This window comes from Dromiciops gliroides, chromosome 6 (assembly GCF_019393635.1).
Source record: "Dromiciops gliroides isolate mDroGli1 chromosome 6, mDroGli1.pri, whole genome shotgun sequence".
Taxonomy (NCBI): domain Eukaryota; kingdom Metazoa; phylum Chordata; class Mammalia; order Microbiotheria; family Microbiotheriidae; genus Dromiciops; species Dromiciops gliroides.
In genome coordinates this window covers 80,057,778-80,081,211 of record NC_057866.1, presented here as the reverse complement: position 1 = coordinate 80,081,211, position 23,434 = coordinate 80,057,778, and the positions used below count along the sequence as shown (strand labels likewise).

General features: G+C 42.7%; 1 protein-coding gene across 8 annotated transcripts in view; it reads left to right on the top strand.

The window, feature by feature from the left end:
• Nucleotides 1-4,857: 4,857 nt before the first annotated feature.
• CPEB2 (cytoplasmic polyadenylation element binding protein 2) overlaps nt 4,858-23,434 on the top strand; it is a 79,534-nt gene continuing 60,957 nt past the window's right edge. For 2 of the 8 annotated variants that reach the window (XM_043970931.1, XM_043970929.1), the window contains exons 1-2: nt 4,858-6,901; nt 10,069-10,359. In XM_043970931.1, the coding sequence (XP_043826866.1) occupies nt 5,003-6,901; nt 10,069-10,359 (2,190 nt within the window). In that variant the 5' untranslated portion in view covers nt 4,858-5,002. Of the gene's footprint in view, nt 6,902-7,368; nt 7,418-10,068; nt 10,360-11,171; nt 11,262-23,434 lie in introns of those variants that run through there. The other 6 variants (XM_043970928.1, XM_043970926.1, XM_043970927.1 and 3 more) reach the window with 6 other exon arrangements.

Sequence of the window (23,434 nt, the reverse complement as noted above, 5' to 3'; positions counted from 1 at the left end):
TAAACTTCCCCAACTTGCCTTCCCCTACCCAACAATAACAAAAATAAATGTTAGATTTGAAAGGAATTTTATTAATAATTTAATCTAACCCATCAGTAAATGCAGGAATCTCTAAAGCTTAAATGTGTCTAGAGGCAGGGAGGTCACTGAATCAAACAAAAAAAACAACTAGGCCATTTTACTCTCCTTCTTTCTCTAGGCCTCATCTCTGGAGTCAGGGAACTGGCTTCCTTCAAATCCCAGCCAAAATCCTATGTTGGACAAGAAAGCCTTCCTTTCCCCAGCCTCCTTAATCCTAATGCCTTCTCTTGATTATTTCCAATTTATCCTGTATATATCTTGTTTGCACGCAGTTATTTTCCTGGTGTCTCCCCCGATTGTGAACTGAGAGTGGGGACGGGGTTTTTTGTTGTTTGTTGATTTTTTGCTTTCTTTGTATATATGTGTGCAGCATAAACAATGAATACTTGTTGTTGCTGCTGCTGCTCCTGCTGCTATTGACCAGACATCTTCAGATATTAGAAGTCTCTTGTACTGAGCTAAAATCTGCCAGCCTGTAATTGTAACAAGGATCTCAATGGTACTACCCAACTTTCATGTAGGGGAGCAAAGGCTGACTGTGGATTTTATGTATTTGAAATGAATTTTGCCTTATTGCTTGCCTTTAATGACCACTGTCTTCTGTCTTCAGAAACATTTAACATCAAAATAATACCAGAACCAGCACACTTAAGAAATCATAACAATGGGAGGAGACTTAGGTGGCAGGCTTGGCTCTTCTAGCTGTCTGGGTAAGCTTGGGTGAATGACCTGACCTGTTTCCTCATCTGTGTGTACATGTTTGTATACTATTATACATATACATGCACAGCATGTATTTACAGAGTATATCCACATATGCATATGTGTAGGTATATTGGTGTGATTATGTGTGTATGCATGTCACATATACACATATGTATATACATATTTTGGATGTGTATTGCTGTTGCTGTTGTTGAGTTACATCTGACCCCTGTACAGGGTTTTCTTGGCAAAGATACTAGAGTGGTTTGCCATTTCATTCTCCAGTGGATTAAAGCAAACAGAGGTTAAGTGACTTTCCCAGAGTCACACAGCTAGCGCATGCCTGAGGCTGGATTTGAACTCAGGTCTTTCTGATTCCAGGCTCAGCACTCTTTCCACTGTACAACTTATCTGCTTCCATACATGTATACACATGAATGTGTATATTGTGGTATGTGTGTGTATTCCTAAGAGAGAGATGCCTAGGGGTACTAAGATATTAAGTTACTTGCTCAGGGTCCCTTAGGCTGTATGTGAGACAGAATTTCAACTCAGGTCACTTGGTCCAGAAGCCAATTGTCCATCCATTGTATTTCAAACGATAGGTGCTTAATAAATGTTTGTTAAAAGTCCAAACTATAACAAATGAAGATCAGCCAAATGAAGATGACAACGTCATGACTTCTATTGGCTTTAAAATTCATGCTCTTCCCTTCCTTCTGCCTTGGATAATACTTACATATCCATATTTTCTTGTTCTGTAAGTTTTGCTCTTGAATATAAAGATGGTTTACATTAAATTTTTATGCCCTATTCATTTCCCAATATGCCACCCCAGTCCCACTAAACCCTCCAAAAAGTGGTTAAGCAAAACCAACAAAATGATGTTTGTAATACTATCCTCCAATCGTCCCATGCCTCTTGAGTAAAAGGAGGAAAATATGTTTCATCATCTGTTGGGACCAACATTGCTTATTGCAATTAATCTGAGTTCTGGTGCCATTTATTATTTATTAAATTTTTAGTATTTGCATTTATAACTACTTAAGGAGAGTCCTTTTTGTACACTGTGCTCCTGGTTTTGCTTCTGTCACCGAGTCCCTTGCCTGTATTTCCAGCATTTCTTTGAAAAAAAAAAAAAAGAAAGAAATGGTCTTTGAAAAGTAACTTTGGTCTCTGAAGATTCAGCCAGGGACCTGAGGTCCAAGCTCAGGTTTGCACAGATAGCACATAGGTTCATTGCCATGTGTGAGTAGCTGCTATAGCTACTGTGGGGCAGGGGCAAATCGAGTCAGAGAAACTATAAGAGAGAACCTCCAGAGCTGCTCACATATTTGGCAGAGAGAGAGAGAGAGAGAGAGAGAGAGAGAGAGAGAGAGAGAGAGAGAGAGAGAGAGAGAGAGAGAGAGAGGAAGGGAGGGGCAGAGAACAGTTATCCCTTTAAATAAATATCTAGAGTGGGTCAACCTTCCTGACTTAATGGCCATTATACTGTCCCACCCCACTCTTGTGACAGGGAGTAGGAGACCAAAGAGTTGCTTTGTCATCCAAAAGTCCTTCATCCCTGAGCACATGTCCCCAGAACCTCTTACAGGTCTATCCCTATGTATACTGTACTCCACGGGGATACCAATGGTTGCCAAGCACAGGTCATCTGCCTGTTGCCCTAAACAGATCCTTCCCTCCTTTCCACTTCTTGCTTTTACTCTCAGAACAACTAAATCAATTCTACAATTTTCTAGAAAGGACATGACATTCTATTCCTCTAAGACTTCACTCACGATCCAGGTGACCGCCCAGACCCCAAACTAACTTCCCTGGACATCATCCCCGATATGTTCTATCTCCCTTTTAGCATATAAGGACCTTGAGGTGCAGGGACTGTCCTACTTTTATCTTTGTATTATATTGCTAATGACCAGTACATTGCCTGGGAATAACAGACGTTGTTTGTTGATGGATTGGCTAATTACTCCTTCTTACTTTTTGCTGTGATCGGAGGATTTCTTCAGATTTGCCCTTGCTACCTGGTCCTGGCTGGGAAGCTATTGCTTTGAATCTGGGTCAAGGCAACAGTCATATATGTTCCCTTCCCCACTGGACCTCACTGGCTCATCTTCCATAATGCAGTCAAATGTGGCCTTTTTCACGTTTCCCAGGCCCATGGGATCGATCTGCTCAAAAGCTATAGCCTTCAAACTCAGAACACTGCAATGCTTGAGAGAAAGAATTTCGTATTCTTTGGAGTCCAGAGGGCAAGCAGAAGGACCTCCAAGCCTCTTGCCAGAGCCTCAGGAGCCAGACTCTCCCTAAATCAAACCCAATATCCCGGAGGTGGAATGCTAGCTAGTCCTAACAACTTCGAATGAAATTGGATTTTCTGCTGCAAACACTGCGTTGTTTTAGTGGCCCCAGAAAATCACCCAGAACGCAGGCCTACATTAGCGTACACTCTGCAGGCAGGAGGTGAGGCGGGCTGGGAGGTCCGAGCATTGTGTGCCGTATTTCCGACCGAAGCACAGCCAGTTATCTTCCCGAGGAACTGTGGCCGTGGCCGACAGACTTCCAGAGTGAAATGTGCATTTCACGGTGACTGCAGCTCGGGCCGCTTCCTCCTGCTATTGACGCGGTTCCCTCAAGAATAGGGACGGCCCTTTGCCGAGGTCCCTTCGCGGAGTGGTGCCCCGTAGCTTTCTCCCCTCGCATCTGGCAAGCCCCGACCGGCCCGCTGCTGAGTCAGAGCCTCTTCTTCTCCCCCTCGTGGGAGGAATCTTTCTCCCTAGAAAATTCATCCAGCTTCAGAAATGTCTAAATGCGAGTCACCCAAGGGAAGGGGCTGAGGAGCCGCAGGGAATGTGGCGGGGAGGAGTCAAGCGGAGCAAAGCCCCTCGGGTGGCACCTTCGGGGCTCGGATCAACTGGGAAGAAGCGGAGGCAGCCCAGGCCGAGCACGGGAGCCGCGCGCTCTGGGCCCTGGGTAGCATGGGAGCGGGTGTGTGCGGGTGCAAATAACCACAGAGAGCGTGTTTATGCCGCAGAGGCTTTATTCATTCTAGTTAACAGAAAACGCTCCCCACGCCGGGCGCGCGGCCCAGCCGGCAGTAGAGTCCCAGAATTCCCAGGGCAGCGCCGCGAAGGCGGCTCGGGACGGAAAAGGCTCGCCAGCCGCAGGCCGCCGGGAGCAATCGATAAAAAAGCTGCGGATCCCGGCCCGGAACCCCCGCCCCACCAAGCCCTACCCAGGCGGCCTGGGCCCATCACCTTCCCCCGCCCCGGCCCGGCCAGGCCCCGGCCTACCCCAAGGATGTCGCAGGGTCGGCTCGGGGCTCTCACATGACCGAAGGGCGGGGCGAAGAGTGGACAGGAAGGAGGTGGAGGGGGCGTTACCCCAATGACCGCGAGGGGTGTGTGCAGGTCTGGGGGGGGGAGGGTCATAACTAGGAGGGTTCACAGGCTTGTAAACCACCCCACTAGACTACGAGAAAAATGTGAGGGAGGGGCCGTTGCCCAGGAACCGCCTGCGGTCCCCTCTCCAGCACGCGCCCCCCTCTCGTCCCCGCCCGCCGGCCGGCAGCCCTCGCTCTCAACCGGCTTTTCCTTTTCCCACGGCGCGAGGCCATCACGTCCCGAGGGCACGCAGACCGGCCCCTAGAGCTCCTCCTCTCCCTTCCCCCACCCCGTTCCAGACCGCGGAGGAGGGAGGGGCCGGAGGAAGAGAACCGGGTGACACCGCGCGCTCCCTCCCCCACCCCACCCCAAGCCGAGGCGCGCGCGCGCGCCCCCGGCAGGCGCCTGCATATTAATGAATGGGGGTGGGGTGGGGAGGAGCGCTTCGGCCTCGTGCCCGCGCGTGCCAGGGGGGACGCAATTGTGAGGTGGTTGTGACGCACATTCCGGGGTTCTTAAGGGGCTGCGGCGGCGGCGCCGGAGCCGGTATCGGGAGGAGGAGGTGGCTGTAAGGGGGGGAGGGAGGGGGTAAAGACGGTCAACCCCGCTCAGTTACGGTGTGTCTCACTGACCTCCCCCCCTCCCCTCCCCTCCTCCCTCCAACACACACACACACTCCCAACCCCAGTCCTAGTGGCAGCTCCGGTCCTGTCCCGGGTTTCCTAGGTGGGGCAGGCGAAGGGAAGGGGGGGGGCGGTCTATCTCGGCCCTGGTGCAGATCGCCCCCTCTCCTCCCCATTCCCTTCTTCCCCCGTGGTTGTACCTGATAAATGGGGGATTACGGATTCGAGTTACTGCACACCGCCCCGCTCCGAAGCAGCAGCCCCGGCCCCCTGTTCAGCGGCGGTGCTTACAGACCTTACCCGCCAGTCCCAGCCCCTGCCGCCCCCCAGCTCTCCTCCTTGCCCTTTGCCCCGCTCTCGCAGCCGCCGTTGCCTGTCACCGGTTTCTCCCTGGCCTCGACCCCCTCCCAGTTCTCCATCCCCACCGGCAGCGGTGTCGGTGGCGGCGGCTGCAGCTGCAGCAGCAGCAGCAGCAGCAGCAGCTCCGCCGCCGCCGCCTCTTCCTCCTCCCCCCTGTTCCTGGCTGCGGCCGCTGCAGCGCACAACCATACCATGCAAGATGAGCTGCTGCTGGGGCTGACACAGCAACAGCAGCAGCAACTCTCAGGGTCAGGGCTCCCCGAAAAACTCCCCAACCACCACCATCCCGTCGGCAGCACGAAAGCGGGTGCGACCCACCTCCTCCCCTCCCAGGACTTCAAACCGAGTCTGCACCACCCCTCCTCCTCCTCCTCCTCCTCCTCCTCCTCCTCCTCCTCCTCGTCCTCCTCCTCCTCCTCCTCCACTACCTCCTCCCCCCAGGACTTCAGCAAGCAGCAGCAGCTGAGCAGCCAGAAGAGGAAAGAGTTCAACCCCCCCCACCCTCCCCACCCTCAGGACTTGAAGCAGCAGCCGCCGCCGCTCAACACCCCCGACCAGTTCATCTCCCAGCAGCAGCAACAGCAGCAGCTCCACCAGCTCCAACAGGAGCAGCTCCAGAAACAGCGACAGCAGCAGTTCAGCCACCCGCACCACCCGCACCCGCACCACCACCACCGCCACTACCACCACCCCAAGCAGCCACCGGGAGACTACCATCCCCTCCCCCAGCACTACCGGCCCCCGCTTCAGCCCTCGCCGCCCCAAGCCCAGCACCACCACCACGGGGGGGTGGACAGTCTTCGGAAGATCCCGGCGGCGACAGCAGCGACCGCGGCGGCAGCCGGCGAGGGGACCGCCGCCGAGTCCCCCGATGTGGGCTTGGCCCCCTCGACGCCGTCTGTGAATCTCCTGCCGGGCTCAAAGCCGCCCCCGTCGATGGAGTCCCCCAACCACCCTTTGCTCAACAGCTCCAGTACCCTCCTGCCGGGCGGGGGGCTCGGGGCCGGCGGCGGCTTCAGCAGCCTGCAGAGCCCGGACCTGCCTCACCCGGGCGGCGGCGGAGGGGGCGGGGGCCCCCCGGCCGCAGGAGGAGGGGGCTCCGCTTCGCCGCCGCCGCTGCCGGGCTTCGGCACCCCCTGGTCCGTGCAGACCTCGTCGCCGCCGCCGCCCCAGCAGCAGCAGCCGCCGCCGCCGCAGCCCCCGCAGCCGCCGCCGCCGCCCCAGCCCCCGCAGCAGCAGCCGCCGCCGCCGCCGCAGCCCCAGCCTCCGCAGCAGCCGCCGCCGCAGCAGCCGCCGCCGCAGCAGCCGCCGCCGGGCTCCTCGGCCGCCACCCCGGGCGGCGGCGGCAGCGGCTGCGGCGGCCCAATCAGCGCCATGCCGCCGCCCAATCCGGAGACGGACAGCAGTTTCTACCCCGGGATTCCGTCGTCGATCAACCCGGCTTTCTTCCAGAGCTTCTCGCCCGTGTCTCCGCACAACCCCTGCGCCGGCATGAGCGTGCCGGGCGGCGGCGGCGGCGGCGGCGGCTTCGGCGGCCCCTTCTCGGCGGCCGCCGTGCCCCCGCCCCCGCCGGCCATGAATTTACCTCAGCAGCCGCCGCCGGCCCCGCAGCCGCAGCCCGCGCCTCCGGCCCCGCAGCCGCCGCCGCCTTCGAGCCGGCGCTCGCCTGTCAGCCCGCAGCTCCAGCAGCACCAGGCTGCCGCCGCCGCCTTCCTGCAGCAGAGGAACTCGTACAACCACCACCAGGTACAGGCCGGGCCCGGGCGGGGTCAGCCGGGGTCAGCGGGCCGGGGCGGGCGGGCGCGGGACCGGCGGCCCGCGGCGGAGCCGCTCGGAGCGCAGAGCCGGGGCGGGCCGGGAGGGGATACTACGGGACACGGCGGCGGCGGCGGCGGCGGCGGGGACCGGGGAAAGAGGGGAAAGGTCAGCAAGCCCCGGCGACCGAGGCCCAGGAGAAGCGCTGCTCCGGCAGGGCCCGGGGCGCCGGCCCTCCGGGAAGCGCAGGGCTCAGCAGGGTTCCCCCGGATCGGGAGCCCTGAAGGACGCTTTGAGGTCGACAGCGCCAGTACTTGCCCCCCCCCTCCCCCGCAACGCCCTCCGGTTCTTCTGTGGGGGCGGGGGCGAGGGGGGCGTCCATCTGGGGGGAGAAGGTCAGGAACGGCTACGGGGCGGGGGGCGTCTGGGGCTACCCGGGCTCTGGCCTCGCCCGAGGGGAGCAGGGAGGGAGGGGGAGCCGGTCGAGTGGCCCCCGGTGTCGGTGAGGTGAGTAAGCGGACTGTGGATGGGGAGGCCTTGGCGGGGCAGGACCCTTCCCCAACCCCCTAACTGAAGGGGGGGTGTGTGCGTGTGTGTCGTGTGTGGCACACTCGTGTAGACAGACACGTGTCACACGCTCGGTATGTGAGTGAAGGGGGGCCGACTGAATACCGGGGGTCAGCCGACCTTACGGGGACGGGGGCCCGGGGCCCCGGGGCCCGGAGGCCGCGTCGGGCCAGATTGCGGGGCCGCCCGGCTCGGAGCTGCAGCCGGGGGTGGGTGGGGCGGCTGTCAGCCCGGCCGGGCCCGGGGAGGAGGTGGGGGTGGAGATGATCTCTTGCCCACTTGTTATCTCTCCAGCCCCGGGCTGGGGAGCGCGGCGCTCGTCTAGTCGGAGTCGGAGTAGGGAAGGAGACAAGTGTGGTACTGGGTTAGTCTGTTTGGAGTCACGGCCTTTGTCATCCACTGGAGGCTGTCAGATGAGTAAAAGCGTGCGCTGGGGACAGGCCCACCCAGACCAGGGCCACAGGGCTGAGCCAGCGGGGTTCGGGGCCACACCGACCTGACGGCTTTGATTTCTGAAGGTTTCACCCCAAAGCGTTGGGGGGGGGGCTTACTGTGGTTTTTAAAAGGAAGAAGTTATAACAGGGCAGACTGTTAAGCTTTTTGCTTTTTTCAGCAAGATCTTCTGACCTTTAGTGACCCAGGCTTTTTAATGGCTAACAATCTGTATTAAAACAGATTATTTCTCAGAATATATACATATATATATATTTTGGGGGGTTAAGGCAGCCTTTGACTAGACATAATCTGATTATCTCAGTCAATTTTTCACTCTTCTCATCCATAACGTGACAGGTGAAGCCCAAAACTAGAATTTCAAACTTTTCTCTAAGTAGACTGAGGAACTTTCTTAGATTTTTCATTTTAGCTAGCTTAAAGAAGTGTTTTGGTATCTTTGGTCGTAATTCAGTAAATGTAGCTTTCATCATTTTTTCAATGACAAGTATGTATTTTCACTGACAGTGCATGAAAATAGGGTGTGTGTATAGGATTAAAAAAAACCCAGAGTTGGGAAATCCTAGTCTACTTGTCTCTGATTTATGTAACCTTGAGTAAGGCAGGGGATATCTTTGCATCCTCTCTCCATCTTTTAATCTAGAAACTTGCCACAGAGCTATTACTAGTAGTTATTTATATAACACTGTCAGCATGACCTAGAAAGCTTTACAGGATGTATGCAAGGATTAGTATTTACTAATTATCAACTTTAAAACAGTATACTAAAAGGGTGCAGTGTCATGGAATCTATCAGCTAAAGTTCTCAGGAAACTGCCATATACACTCTTAACAGCTGAAAAAAAGGGACAACATAATGCCGATAGACAATGCAGACCAACTCTTATTTGAACCTTGTCCCAGAGAGAATAAGATATTTGGTACTGTAATTTCAACGCCCACAGTACAAATTCTCAGAACTAGTTAGAATTTTAAATTTTTACACTTTAAAAATTCTACATGCATAGTAGATTTACATTTACGAATTAAAAACATGAATTACCATGGCTTGACTACTAGATACAGATTTTGTATTAAATGAAATTCTTTTTGCTGTTCTTACATTATCAATTATTAAAGTTTACAATGTAATATTATGTCTAAAATGACATTAGTGGCTCTTAAGTTTAAAAAATACTTCTAATTTTTCACTGGAATAAAAAATATTATTCTGGATCTTGAAAATAACTTCTTGGAAAATTGGTATTTTTATCTAAAAACTGAATAAGAATTGTATTATCTTTCTCTCAAATAAGCAGCTTTTAATAGCATTTTCGTTATTGCTAGCTTAATCTCAGTGGATCCACCTATAGGTAACATCAGACAACTGCTTAGCAATTCTTAGTTAAAGTGATTGACTAGTAAGGAATTTTTCTCTTTTTAAAAAGAGTGCTGCTGAATAACCATGCAAGAATTGTAATAAAGGACCATAAAAGTTGATTAGGAAAATACAAAAAATACTATACTTTTTTAATTCTTCCTCTATCCCAAAAGACATTTACTCATGTAACAGAGTAACTCCAAATGTATCATTAGCCATTTTTTTGGTTGCTGTAGTACTTATTTGGACTCAGTCAAAATATCTGTTATATGATAAGGAATATTACATGTCCTCACCATCAGAAGATTAATTTTATTTTTAAAGTATTTGTGTGGATAGCAAATTGATATTTGAAATCATTTAAGATCTCCCAATTTGAATTCCATGTAGCTTCTAAAGTGCATTTTCCTCACCTTTATATTTCATTTGTGTTAGTTTCCTTTTATTCCTGAAAGAGTGAAAATTATATGAATCATCCTGTCACAATACCTATATTTTGGCAGTAGTTATGAAAGCTCAGTTTGATTATAATTGTGCGTTTGTGGAAGATGTCAAAAAGTCACCTACCACGAAGATTTGTTTTTAATGGCAAAATTGCAAGCCTATTAGTTTGCGTCATTACTAAAATATATGATCTGGCAATATGAATCTTTAATGGATACTTTTTAATAATTTAATCATTTTCAATAGATATACATACTTGTTGAACATTAAAAAATTTAATTTTATAAGCCATTTTGATGTTTCAAAAGTAATTTAACTGGATATATTTCCCCAGCCTCTTCTGAAGCAATCTCCTTGGAGCAACCATCAGAGCAGTGGCTGGAGCACAGGAAGTATGTCGTGGGGAGCAATGCATGGCAGAGATCATCGTAGAACTGGAAATATGGGAATTCCAGGAACTATGAATCAGATCTCTCCTTTGAAGAAACCATTTTCTGGTAATGTCATAGCTCCACCAAAATTTACTCGATCTACTCCATCCCTGACACCTAAATCATGGATTGAAGATAATGTGTTCAGAACAGACAACAACAGTAATACTCTCTTACCCTTACAGGTAAGAATGGTATGTAAATGGAATTATTTCTCATGTTAATTTTTATAGTAGCAAATTGGGTAATGATATCCTAAAATTATTAATTGGCTATTCAAGAAAATCAGGTTCTCAAAAAGCTTCTGTTTTTAGCCCTATAATAACAAGTATTTAATGAAGGCTAAAATATGAGTAAACTTTGAGATAATTAAGAACTGAAAAGTTTACTTTTTTAATTAAATGGTGGAAAATGATGATCTCATAAATGTAGAAAAACTGATGAATATTTTAAAATTCTAATCACGGTTTTGGATTGGCAATCCATAGAAAGAAGGGTCATGTTATATTTATTGATCAAATAGCCACCAGAGTTAACTTCATCTCAAAGTAATCTGTATTCAAATATTCCACAATTGCCATAATTCTTAGTATACTTCACCATGACCAGCTGTATGTATGTCAGACTTTACTTAGTGCAGCTGTGTTAATGGCAAAAAGCAACTTTAGGGCTTTTTGCATAGAATTCACATTTATAGTAGCTGGTTCAGAGTGGACTTCCCACTGGCTTATCTATCCATACATCCTTTCTAAATGTGGCCTAATAGTTAAAGTAGAGATCTTAGACATTTTCCAATCCCTTTGAAGTTTGCTGGGATTGTAGGCTAATTGAAGTTCCATTATGTCTAATTGCTAATAGGATTTCCTGCAGCAATCCTTTATTGATCTGGGCCACTAAATGAAACATCTATAGGGTAGAAAGAATTTTGGTGTTTGTTTTTTGAGGGTGGGTGTGGGGAAGAGAAGAGAACTGCTCGTTTCTGATGAAAACTTCTATGCTATTGAAGGTGAGATCTAGTTTGCAGTTGCCAGCTTGGGGCTCAGATTCACTCCAAGATAGTTGGTGCACTGCAGCCGGAACATCCAGAATAGACCAGGTAGGCTGCACAGCGATATTTTTCAGGGTTTTGGTTAGGAGTTAGTATTTCTTTCTATATGATTAGGGTATCTCACAACTTATTGATTACTATCCATTTATAAACATGTTTAAAACGTGTCAAAAGACAGATATAACTGCTTTGTTTGCTTGTCATCTATTTCAAATTATTTAAATACCTTTGAAATTTTCAAAATAAATCCATATATGCTATGTGATTGTAAAATATTAAACTTATTTAGGGGAGGGGGACGTCTTAATTTATCATTGGGATAAATGCACCTGCCTTAAATCATGAATGTTCAGTTCAGTTAGTGTGTTTAGTTGTAACTACTTTAAATTTCATTACTATTTTGTACAATTTTAAGTTAATCTTTGTCATGGAAAGTCTAGTTTATTTGTCTTAGAATATATTTCTGCACAGTTTGTTTTCATTCAGTTTTCTTTGATTGTTATAAAAGGAATCTTATGAGATAGGCTTTGAAATATGTATGTATAAATCTATGTGTGTGTGCACGCACGCGTGTGTGTATTTTTAAAATAGATAAACATTTAAGCTTAAGTTGCTATAGAGACCAAAACTGATGTATCATTTCCCTGTTCTAGAACAACATCTTTATACTAACCCTTGAGCCAGAATTTACAGGTGCATCTTAGCCACACTGTCTCCAGGCCCATCCTGGTCCTGTTCCAAGCCCTTTAGAGTTACAAATGTTGTCCATCTGCCTGTAGGCAGCCAGTATTTGTGTGCATTTCTGGTACTAGATGATGAGGGTTTAGGGTAAAATTGCAATAAAAAGCTAGTGGACTCTTTTTATAGGTAGTTTGTAAAAACCTTTCTTGCTAAGCACCTGTTAAACGAACAAAAAATCCAAATGACTGGACTCCAAATGGATTAAGGTTATACCATAAGTGATAATCCTGTTTCATATAAATGTCTTAAGTCTTTGTGTGTATTTTGTCTCTGTAAAGAGACAAACTTTCTTCTAAGAAAATAATATATACTAACCTATTGTAAGAATAGTCTAAATAATATCAAATAGGTGCTAATTTACAAATGAATTGGATCTTTTTGTCAATAAAAAATCACTGGAAATAGCATTCCATACATAAAATATTCTGATATTCATAATATTTTGTAGCATATTTTAAAATCCAGAATAATTTAGCAGTTATGGTACCATTAATTTAGGTAGAAACTGGACCTGTGATTTCCTTGGTATAGGGAGTGATCTATTGAGGAAACTAATGAAGTTTGGCACCTTTGTAACTTAGAGAGTTGCCTAAGCCCTTCGAGGTTAAGTGACTTAACTTCGGTCAACCAGCCAAAAAATTGCTAGTCTGTGTCAGAAGTAGGACTTGAAACCAAGTTTTCCCAGCCTCAAGGCTGGCTTAATAATCACTATGCCATGCTACCTCTGTTACTATTATTTTGTCACATGTAAAATATTCTGTATTTTGGATTCATTACTAATTCTACTTATTGTCTCCAGTTAACCTGAAGTAGTGAGGTTTTATTGTAATACAGATCAGTTTTAGCAGATATTCTGTACACAAATCCCATAAAATGAGTGGAAGAGGGAATATTTTAATTAGGAAAAGCTTACTAGAGGAAGTGGATTTTAAAGGGATTGGATTGACTGAAGATCTGGGACTGAATTTCCAGCAGAGAATGTCCCATAGGAACATGAGCTTGGTATGTTAGGCTTTTGAAATAGATATCAAACTAAAGGGCTTGTGTTGGGAATAGAAAGAAAGCAATTGGATTGTTAAGAAATGGCAACTTGGTAAAAGACCCAGATTAGCATTTAAAAAAACAGAGACTGGGTTTGGATTTAAATTCTGTGTTTACTAATTTTCCTTTGACTTCTTTGGGCCTGAGTTTTTGCCTCTATAGGATGAAAGAGGGCTTCTAGACTTAATGTTCTGTGATGCTTTAATTTTTAGGCATTGTTGGAAGTAGGCCTAATAAATTAATAGGGAATCCCAACAAATGAGGAACAGGAGAAAAAAGTAGTAATCATTCCCATTACTCCCATGTTGCCTCTTAGTCAAAAACCTATTATTTTTAAAAGATGAGGTGAATTGAGAAAGCTGTCATAGTAGGAAATCTGATATTCAACAATTGTGGCAGTAAGTTACTAGTCATGTACTTACATTTCAATACAGTGTGCTGAAATATGCCTTTGGATCAGCAGCTTCAAATAGTCACAAATCAAAATATCCTAAAATTACTACTTTAGTTTGTTTAACACAAGGATTTTTCCTAGGAAAAAAACTGTTTGTAAGTTTTAAAATTAATGTTACTGCCTATTCTTGTGTTTACACATAGAAAGGCATTTAATAGTCAGAAATTGTTTGCATAAAAGGTAGAGGTTTTCATAGTAGAGGTTCTTAAAAAAATACAGCAACCTATCAAATAATGAGCACCTTAACTCTAATAATCAGTAATTATATTATGCTCTAGTAATCAGATTTATAACCATCACAGAAATATTATTACCCTTTTTTTGCAATAGACATTTAAAAATTTTAAAATTTGGTGTATGAATGTTTACTTTCAACTGCTTTAATCACCTTTAACTAGAGATTGCCTCATTTTTGTTAGTATTACTAGCTCCCCCCCTTTTTTTGTTGCCTTTTAAAATATTCTTAGTCTGATATCTTTAGTATACTGAAGAGTAAAAATTATTGTGTTTTGAAATTTACCTCCTTAAGTCCATATATAGGTTGAGGCTTCGGTAGGATAGCCTATTATGCCTATTTTTAGCCAAAGGACTCTATAGACATCTCACACTTAGAGATTGTGTATTATGCATCTTTTTTCAATCATATGTATGCCAAGAAATCAGTATGATAAAATTGGCCAAAACAAGAAAGAAAAAGAAAAAAATTACCAGAATGGAATAGAGAAACTAAATTGAACATCTGTTTATTAAAAGGCTGGGTTTTGTGTTTTTTTTGTTCAGTTTACATTTTTACTATTCTTTATCAAAGCATTTTGTTTTTACGATTTTTTTATTTCTTTAGGTAGCAAAAAAATTCTTGACTTTAAATGGAAAGTTTTCCCCTTCAAATCTTACTTCAAATGTGTATATTTCTTATGTTAAGATGTTTTATTTCATATTTTCACTCCAAATAGTATAGATTCTAGTTAACATTAAAAATTGAAGTACAGAATTTGGTCCCGGTTATTGTATAAACTTAGAACAAATGAAAAAGTCCTCTTCATGCACATTTATTTAGCTCTGGCCTTCATCTGTACCAAATAGAGCTTAATATTTAGGAATCTTTACCTGGTAAACTCACATGTTTACTAATATCTAACTGCTATGCTTACTTATATTTCCTTTCCCATGTCATCATGGGGCTAGTGGAAAGAACATAGGTTTTGGATTCAGAGAACCTGGATTTGTATATTGGCTTTGCTTTGCCCTGTGTGACCTTGGAAAAGTCATTTTTCTTGTCTTGGCCAGTTTCCTTATTAAGAAGTTTGACTAAATGACGTAAGAGGTTCTTCCTGGCTCTAAATCTATAATTCTGTGATTCTTCCAAGTGGTGGCAAACATTCCCTTTCTGTGTCATCCTTTTTCTTTAGATATATTTTTCCTCTACAGAATATGGATATTATCTTTGGATCAGTTTAAGATGGATATATTTGTAGAGTTGATCCTTAAAATTGAGGCCTGGCCACAGAGTCAGGAGGACCAGGTTCAAGTCTTGTTTCAGACCTGTTAGCTAGTTGACCAATGGAAAAAATCATTTAAACTGATTCATGTAATCTAGCATCTGACAGAGATTAACTGAATGACCATGGAAAAAGTAATTTAACTTGTTAGTTCCCTAGGATCTCTCCAAAGATTATAAATAATATAGTTTTTAGTCTGCATCATTGGGAAAGGAACTGAGAGTTCCTACACTGATTAGATCATAGGTTTGCACCTCTCCTCCCCTCAAAAATAATTGAGTAGGAAAAGGTACTGTTCTTAATAATAACATGTTTTCTCAAACTTCTGAATATATTGAAGGGGCCATTTCTGTCAACACTAGCATTACTATATTCTTATCAAACATCTGATTAGGTTTGTGATACCAATGCACCATTTCCACACTTCCTTTCATCTTTTTTTGGGGGGGTGGGGTGGGGCAATGAGGGTTAAGTGACTTGTCCAGGGTCACACAGCTAGTAAGTGTCAAGTGCTTGAGTCCAGATTTGAACTCAGGTCCTCCTGAATCCAGGGCTGGTGCTTTATCCACTGCGCCACCTAGCTGCTCCCCTTCCTTTCATCTTAAACCAAAATTTGAGGAAAAGCTCTGTCCTTTCTGAAGTGAGCAAAGGAAGATCATACACTCTCTCCTTACCCCCACCCCGAATACCTCTTAACTTTTAATAGCACAGCAATTCTGCCCTAGTTTCTTTCTTTTTTGAGAAATGTAGAGCATGGGAGAGATTTATAAGAGATCATCTCAAATCACTATTATAATGCAGGTGGATATGATAGAGAAATAATAGCAGAAATTCAACTTTCACAAGTGTTTAATAAGTACTTACGTCCAACATTGTAATATATTTGTTGGAATATGAAAGAAGACTAATTTATAATGTCTTGAATTTATTTCTAAGGTTGAGAGAGACAAAAATCAATTTAAACATTTATTAAGGGCTTACTATTTGAAAACCATTGTGCTTGGGATTACAAAGAAAAAATAATTCTTCAATTTGATGTGGGAGCAGAGTAGAAATCAGAGTCAGAAGGTAGAATGTCAAATTTAGAGAACCATTCCAGTTTAGCCAAATATTAGAGAAATCTGAAATAATCTTGGGAAGATAGGTTGGAGTTGCACTAGGAATGGCCTTAAATACCAGCCTGAAGTATATAGTATATAATTATAGAAACAATAGGGAAACCACATGGCTAGACTTATGCTTTAGGAAGATTTTTTTGGCACCTGTGTGGATTGAAGGGGAGAGAGACTTTAGAAGCAGGGAGAACACAGCTAACCATAATATGACAGTATCTGAAAAGTGTTTCAAAAGATGTACAAATGAGTTTTTTTGTTTTATTTTGTTTTGGCGGGGCAGTGAGGGTTAGGTGACTTGCCCAGGGTCACACAGCTAGTAAGTGTCAAGTGTCTGAGGCAGGATTTGAACTCAGGTCTTCCTGAATCCAGGGCCAGTGCTGTATCCACTGCACCGCCTAACTTCCGGCCGCCGCCAAACCCCCTGCCACCTAACTGCCCCCATGAGTTTTGAGACAGGAAAGGGCCATTACTTTTACTGAAAGTTACAGTGGAAAATAAGCTAAGCCTGAGGCATGGAGGACAAATTTGAGGATTTCAGTAAGTTGTGATAAAAGTAGAAAAGGCATTCTAAGCAGAGGTTACAGCATGAACAAGAAGAGGATGGCATGGAATATTTTCAGTTGATGATAACTTGTTTAGTTTGGCTAAAAAGTAGCTCATGTGGAAGCTGTGTGAAATAAAACTGCAGATGTGAAACAATTAAGAGTTCAAAAGGAGAGAGTATATAAGCAAATGTCTGTCATTTTGGTCCCTGGTATATCATAGCTGAGTTCATATGTCAGATTACTCTTGTATGAAAACAATGTGATACCACTACTGGGGCTATCAGTGTGGTATAGATAATACTTGTGTTAGAGACATGGAGATTGTTTTTGCTTGATTAAAGACCACACACTCTTAATTTACCTATGTTCTTTCATTTAAAATGAACTTACGTGTATGGAGAAAGCTTCTTGTGTGATATATGTTCTATATAAGTCCTGAAAATGTATTCATTCACAAGAAAAAGTAGTCTTTGAAACAGGGTGGCAATTTGATTTATAATACTGTAGCAAATTATGTCTTGCCATAAACTTCTAATTTGATGAGTTTAGTTTATCGTATTATTAGTGACACCTTGGTAATATTTTATTTCTCCCTAATTATTTCTCAAACAGGCTATATACATTTTATAGAGTTGGGTTTTTCCCCCTTTTCCCTAATACACTAGTCCTTCCAAATCCTGCTTACTTTGTTTTTCCTTGTCTAGATACTTCCCCCCCCCCATCTTGTGTGGTACACCCAGAATTATTTGTGGTAAACATGTTCAGGATTAGAAAAATAGTTTGCTTTTAGTTTATTCTGAAAATTAGAATTATAGGTATTAGGCAAGGAGAAATACTGTTTTAATTGCTGATCTGTTTAGATTGTCCCTGCTACTAGCTATTTCTAGGATTCTTCCATCTCAGCTTTTGAAAAGCACTTTCGGTCAGCTGTTAATTACCAGTATATTATAAGGGTGGTGGTAAACTGTTACTTGTTGAAGTTTCCATATTTGGAAAACTACTTGCTTGTTTCCATAGAGCTATGTGATAATGAACATAGACATTGTATTGTCAAAGTTTACATAATCTACCAACTCTTGATTTTTTTAGCAGGGTATTCACAATTACCGCAGACTGTAACGTTTCCATATTTTATTTCCTTAAAATAATAGCTAACATATACATAATGTTTTAGGATATTCTAAAGTGCTTTATATATTACCTCATTTGAGCTAGGTAATCCTGTGAGAGTTATATGATAGAGGATTATCTCAGTTTTGCAAATAAGGAAACAGACTCAGAAAGATTGTGGCTTATTCATGTTCAATGTTATTCAGTGTTAGATGTGGGATTCAAACTACGGAAGTCTAGTGCTCTTTTCGTTATTGCCATGTTGCCTCATTCGATAAACCTTTGCAAATCAATTATTCAGTATGTAAACTGGGCTTGTTTCTCAACCTGGGTATCATTATTCTTTGGTAGCTTCGATTCATAGCCATAAGCCCCAGTTCAGATCATAGACTTCATCCTACTAATACCCTCTGCCCCCAATACTCCACTTGAAGTTTTTACTCAGGATGGCATCCTCTTCTGGGAAAAGGTCAGCTAGCTGGAGAGATACTTGAGTAAGAGGTTAGGGATGAGGGCTGTAATGTTACCACAGAGGTCAAGACATCATCTTCAGGCATGATGTTCCCCAGGAGAACTACTTGGTTGGACTAGTGTCTCTGAACCACATCCTTCTTTAAATAAAAAACTTTTGAAAACCTTAGTAGTTCCCAAGGTTATATAGTTCATGGATAATACCATTAATCTCCAAATTTTGGACAGGTTAAGTACTCATACATATCTTTTTTTTTTCCTTTCAATGTGTTTACCTTCCAAAATAGAGTTAAAAGGAGGGGAAACCAGGGGAAAGAAGCAGTTGGATCCTTTGTGCCAAATCAATAACATCAAAATAATACACATCTGAGATACTCACTTCTTAGTCATCTCTATTACCCAGATCTCAAAGAATGTTGTTACTGTTGAAGGGAACCTTAGAGACCCAGTCTAACCTAGTCTAGACAAGAAGAAGCTGGTTCCCAGAGATGTGGGATGTGCCTTAGGTTCCCAGAGTTAGAACAGAAAGAGAGTCCCTCTAGGCCAGTTCTCTCATTTTATAGACAAGGAAACCAAGGCCCAGAGAGATGGAAGGGCTTACTCAAGGTCATGCAGGCAGATGTGAACTAAGGTCTTCCAATGCAGAGAGCAGTGCTCCTTCCCTTATAACAGTTACACTGCCGGTTTGTGACAGTCTATATATTTAGAAATAGATAATAGTATTTTGAATAAAGTATCCTAAATTTAGCCTTTAAACCAAAATTGTTTTAGTTCCTTAATTTTATGGGGATGAATAATTATTTATTTCCTATAATTTACTTTTGTTGAAATCAACTGATCTTTTTGTAGATAAAGTTATAGTCTTAAGAAGGCACTTAGAGAAGTTGTTGAGTCCATTTGCCTGTTTTCAAGCTGTTTTTGTATTTGGCACTTATGTGTGGGATGAAACAGATGGTAACAATGTATAGCTGAACTAATATTTATTTAAAATAGCACTGTTATTTTCTTTTCTGAAGAAGGGGTTTGAATCTTGCTAAAGGACTAAAGGAAAATCAAGGGATAGAAACCTTGTATATGTCTTGCTTCTGTCGGTGGTACTAAAGGTAAAACTAGATACGATGAAGCTTCTGCTGTACCATTGAGAAAAGCAGTCCCTACAGAATGTGACCCCTAATAGCTCTGAGGAAGAGATAGATTGTGGGGAACACTCAGCGAAGCCAGTAGTTGTAAAGTCTCACAGAGTGACTGAGGAAGGTGCATTATCTGATTTCGTGACCAAATAATACCAGCCAACTTTTTAGCTATAGGAGCACGATTTTGAAACAACAAATTTCCTTGAAAGATGACTTGAGAGATGGTGATGAGGACCAGAAACAAAATGTGCAACATATTGGGTTCTGCACATAGGATAAAAAAAGTGTTGACTATTACTGCTTAACTTTAAATCCTGTAATTGCAGAAGAGTATAGAATCTCTTGAGAGTTATCTCTTTTCAAACTATCAAAAGGATACATCTTAGACAAATATTCATTTTCCCTTTGGTTTAAATTTCTCTAGTAACAAGTATAGAGAACACAGTATATAACCTGACAGGTCAGTCCATATTTGGGGGGGGGGGCGGGGATGGGGGGGACATCTCTGTCAGAATTTTTTCCTTAAACTAAGCCAGTATCAGTCAGCCTTCCTTTGTAACTTTTATCTACCTCGTTGGATGAATGCTGGATTTGGAATCAGAGGACCTAAGTTTGAATCTTCTTCATTCAGCTCTATATATGTGTGACCCAAAGCAACTCAGTTAACATCTCTGGGCCTCAGTTTTCTCATCTGTAAAAAAAAAGGGTTGGATTTGATAACTTTTAGAAGCCTCTTCCACTCTAAAAGCTATATGGGCTAAGAAATCTGATTTTTTTTCATTTATTTTGGGTGGGTTAAGTATTTATACTAATCTTTTTTCCCTTTATATAAAAATATTTCTTTTCAACATGCCAATGTCCACATTTCAACTTGGATAGTCCTTTTTCTGCCTTACTCTATTTGGATTATCAGAAACTTAAATTAGTAGCAACTTGATCTATACATTAGATGATATTCTGTCAAATTAATCAGTCACAAATATTAATGAAATTTGTATGCATTTTGTATTTCCTTACCTGAATATTCCTTATCTGAATCCCCTCCAACAATTGAATATAAGCTTTCTAAGGATAGGCCAAGTTTCATTTTTGTCTTTTGGGCCTAGCACTGTGTCCGGCACACCATGGATGCTTAATAAATGCTTTTTAAGGTTGATTGAAAGACATGAAATTTTGTTTTTCTCAAGCTCTTTTATACATTATGTGTTCGTAACATTTGTTGTATTGTTATGATCAGTCAATTAAGTACCTACTGTGTACCAGGCATACATTGTTTTCTCTATTTTTCACTTATATTGGTTACTTTTCCCCTAAGAAAGCTATACTATTTCACAAAACTTTTAATCTGTGCATTAAATTACTATTGTGATATATTTTGATGAATTCAGCATCAACATTATGAAAGCATTTCATAAATAAGTTTATGAAGTCATTTATTTTCATTGTTGGTTATCTCCAATTAAAACTGCATAAGTAACTTCACTCTTTTTTAACCTGAGTAAAAAAGTATAATAGAAAAGATATTAACATTTTGGAAAATTCCTACTGATTTCCTATTCTACCCTCACAACTCAAATATAGATCCAAATTAAATATAGGTATTGAATTCCTATTCTCGCCTTATGCTTCAAAGATAAACCCATATTAAATGAAGAGAGTCTTCTGTATAAAGGTACTAGAGGCAACATATATAATTTTATATATCCTGCATATTTAAAATTTGTTGCACATTGTTTCTCTTTCCATACCATATTTCCCCAGTCTCCCCAAAACACCAAGCATCTTTCTTATACCATTCCATCTTATTCTTTCTTCTATTTTTTCATTCTTTTGCTTCTGTTTGATTGATTCCTGGTGTCTTATAAAGTCGTTAGCTTCCACCTGCCCAATTCTAATTTTATTTATTTATTTATTTATTTATTTATTTATTTATTTATTTATTTATTTATTTACTTACTTACTTACTTACTTACTTACTTACTTACTTACTTACTTACTTACTTACTTACTTACTTACTTACTTACTTACTTACTTTTGTAGGGCAATGAGGGTTAAGTAACTTACCCAGGGTCACACAGCTAGTAAGTGTCAAGTATTTGAGGCTGGATTTGAACTCAGGTCTTCCTGAATCCAGGGTTGGTGCTTTATCCACTCTACCACCTAGCTGCCCCTCCCCCAATTCTAACTTTTAAAGTATTATTTTCTTCAGTCAATTTTTGTGCTTCCTTTTCTAAGCTGTTGACTCTTTTTTCATAATTTTCTTGCAAAACTCTCATTTCTCTCATTTCTTTCCCCATTTTTTTCTTCTACCTCTCTTATTTGATTTTTAAATCCTTTTTGAGCCTTTTATAAGAAGGCTTTTTGGTATTGAGACCAATTCCTCTTCCCCTTTGAGACTTCACGTGTAGGCATTTTGGCAGTGTTGTCCTCAGTGTTTTGGTCTTTCTTGTCACCATAGAAGCTCTCTATGGTTAGGGTTCTTTTTTGTTTCTTACTGATATTTTAGTCTGTTTTGTAGCTTTTAATGTTATCTCTGCTCTGAGGCCTTTGGGGCTTGAGGATTCCTCACAGCTCTGGATTTGCTCTCTGAGCTAGGATAGATTGGCCTAGTTGCACCTTACTTATGGGTAGTTCTGTAGGTGACAGTTTGCCTTCTCAGCTGGTACTGGGGGGGAGAGGTGTCTCACATCTAGCCTGCTGTTGCCACCCAGCCTGCTGAGCCAGGACCAAGGGGCCTCAGTTGCTGATCTGTGCTGTGGCTAAGAGTCTCCTGCAGATTTGCCGAGATACCCTCCTTTCTGAGCTGAGTTGTGCTGCACTCCCCTCTCACCCAAGTGAGACAGTCCTTTACTGAAGTCTTCTAAACTATCTCAAGATGAAAAATTGTTTCTTTCTGTCTTTTTGTAGGTTCTTTAGCTCCATAATCGATTTAGAGGCTTGATTTAATGTTGTTTCTGAGGGAAACTTGGGAGAGCTTGTATTCTTTCTGTGTTTTTTTTTTCTACAACTAATCACACAAATATTCTTGACAAGTTAAGAAAAATTTCCTCGTTCCTCTTCTTTTAAACTTTAACCTTTTTCATTTGTTAAATCAAAAACAATCCCCTGACCCACCAAACATGACTAATAGAGTGAGGGGATTACTCCATGTTGATATCTCTATGTCAAGGGAAAAAAAGACAAAGTGAAATTTGATGTGATTTTTTAAAAAAACTAGTACCATCACCCTCTAAAATGTTATAAGAACAGATCTAGAAAATCACCTTCAGAATCTCTAGAAAAGCCTCCATTTATCTCCGTATCCTCTAATTATCCTTTTTGTTTTCTCAAGTATCAGCACTCAAGATAAATTTAATAGTATTTTTTCAGTTTGCTTTGCAGGTTTTTGTTAATAGTAATAAAATAGTATTTTGTACACTTCCCCCCTCCCCCCCCCCCCCCGTGGAAAAAGTACAATATAGATTGTGGATTGCATTATAGATTATTTTGGGAAGCTTGCTTAGGAATCAAATTGGAACTTATAACATTGTTTCAAAGGGAGAATGTATTTAATTTCTAAACCAGCAGTTTACAGAAGGGCTTTTGGAACACAGTAATCCAACTTAAAAATAGGTTTCATCCTAAACTTTGCACTAAATAGAAAGATTTTTCAACACAAATTTTCCAAATTCATAGGACTTTTCTTTGAGTCCATTACTTTGTCATTGAAATCTTTGGAGTTCAGTTGCAAAATCATTTGACGAAAGTGATGACTATTGGGGCAACTAGGTGGCTCAGTGGATAGAGCACTGGCTATGGAGTTGAGAGGACCTGAATTCAAATTTCACCTAAGACACTTACTAGCTGTGTGACCCTGAGCAAGTAACTTTACCCCAGTTGCCTAAAACACCTGGAGCCATCTCCAGTTGGACCCAGATGGCTCTGAAGAAGAGTGAAGTTGGTGACCTTGCATATCCTTCCCTCACTTAAATCCTGTTCACTTCAAGTCATGACATCATTCTGATGTCATGGTCCTCTTTGAGAATGAAGGACAACAACAAAATAATAATTGATGAAGTTAACATATTGAGCAACTGGAAACCAAAATATGGGTTAGTGCACTAAGAGCTAT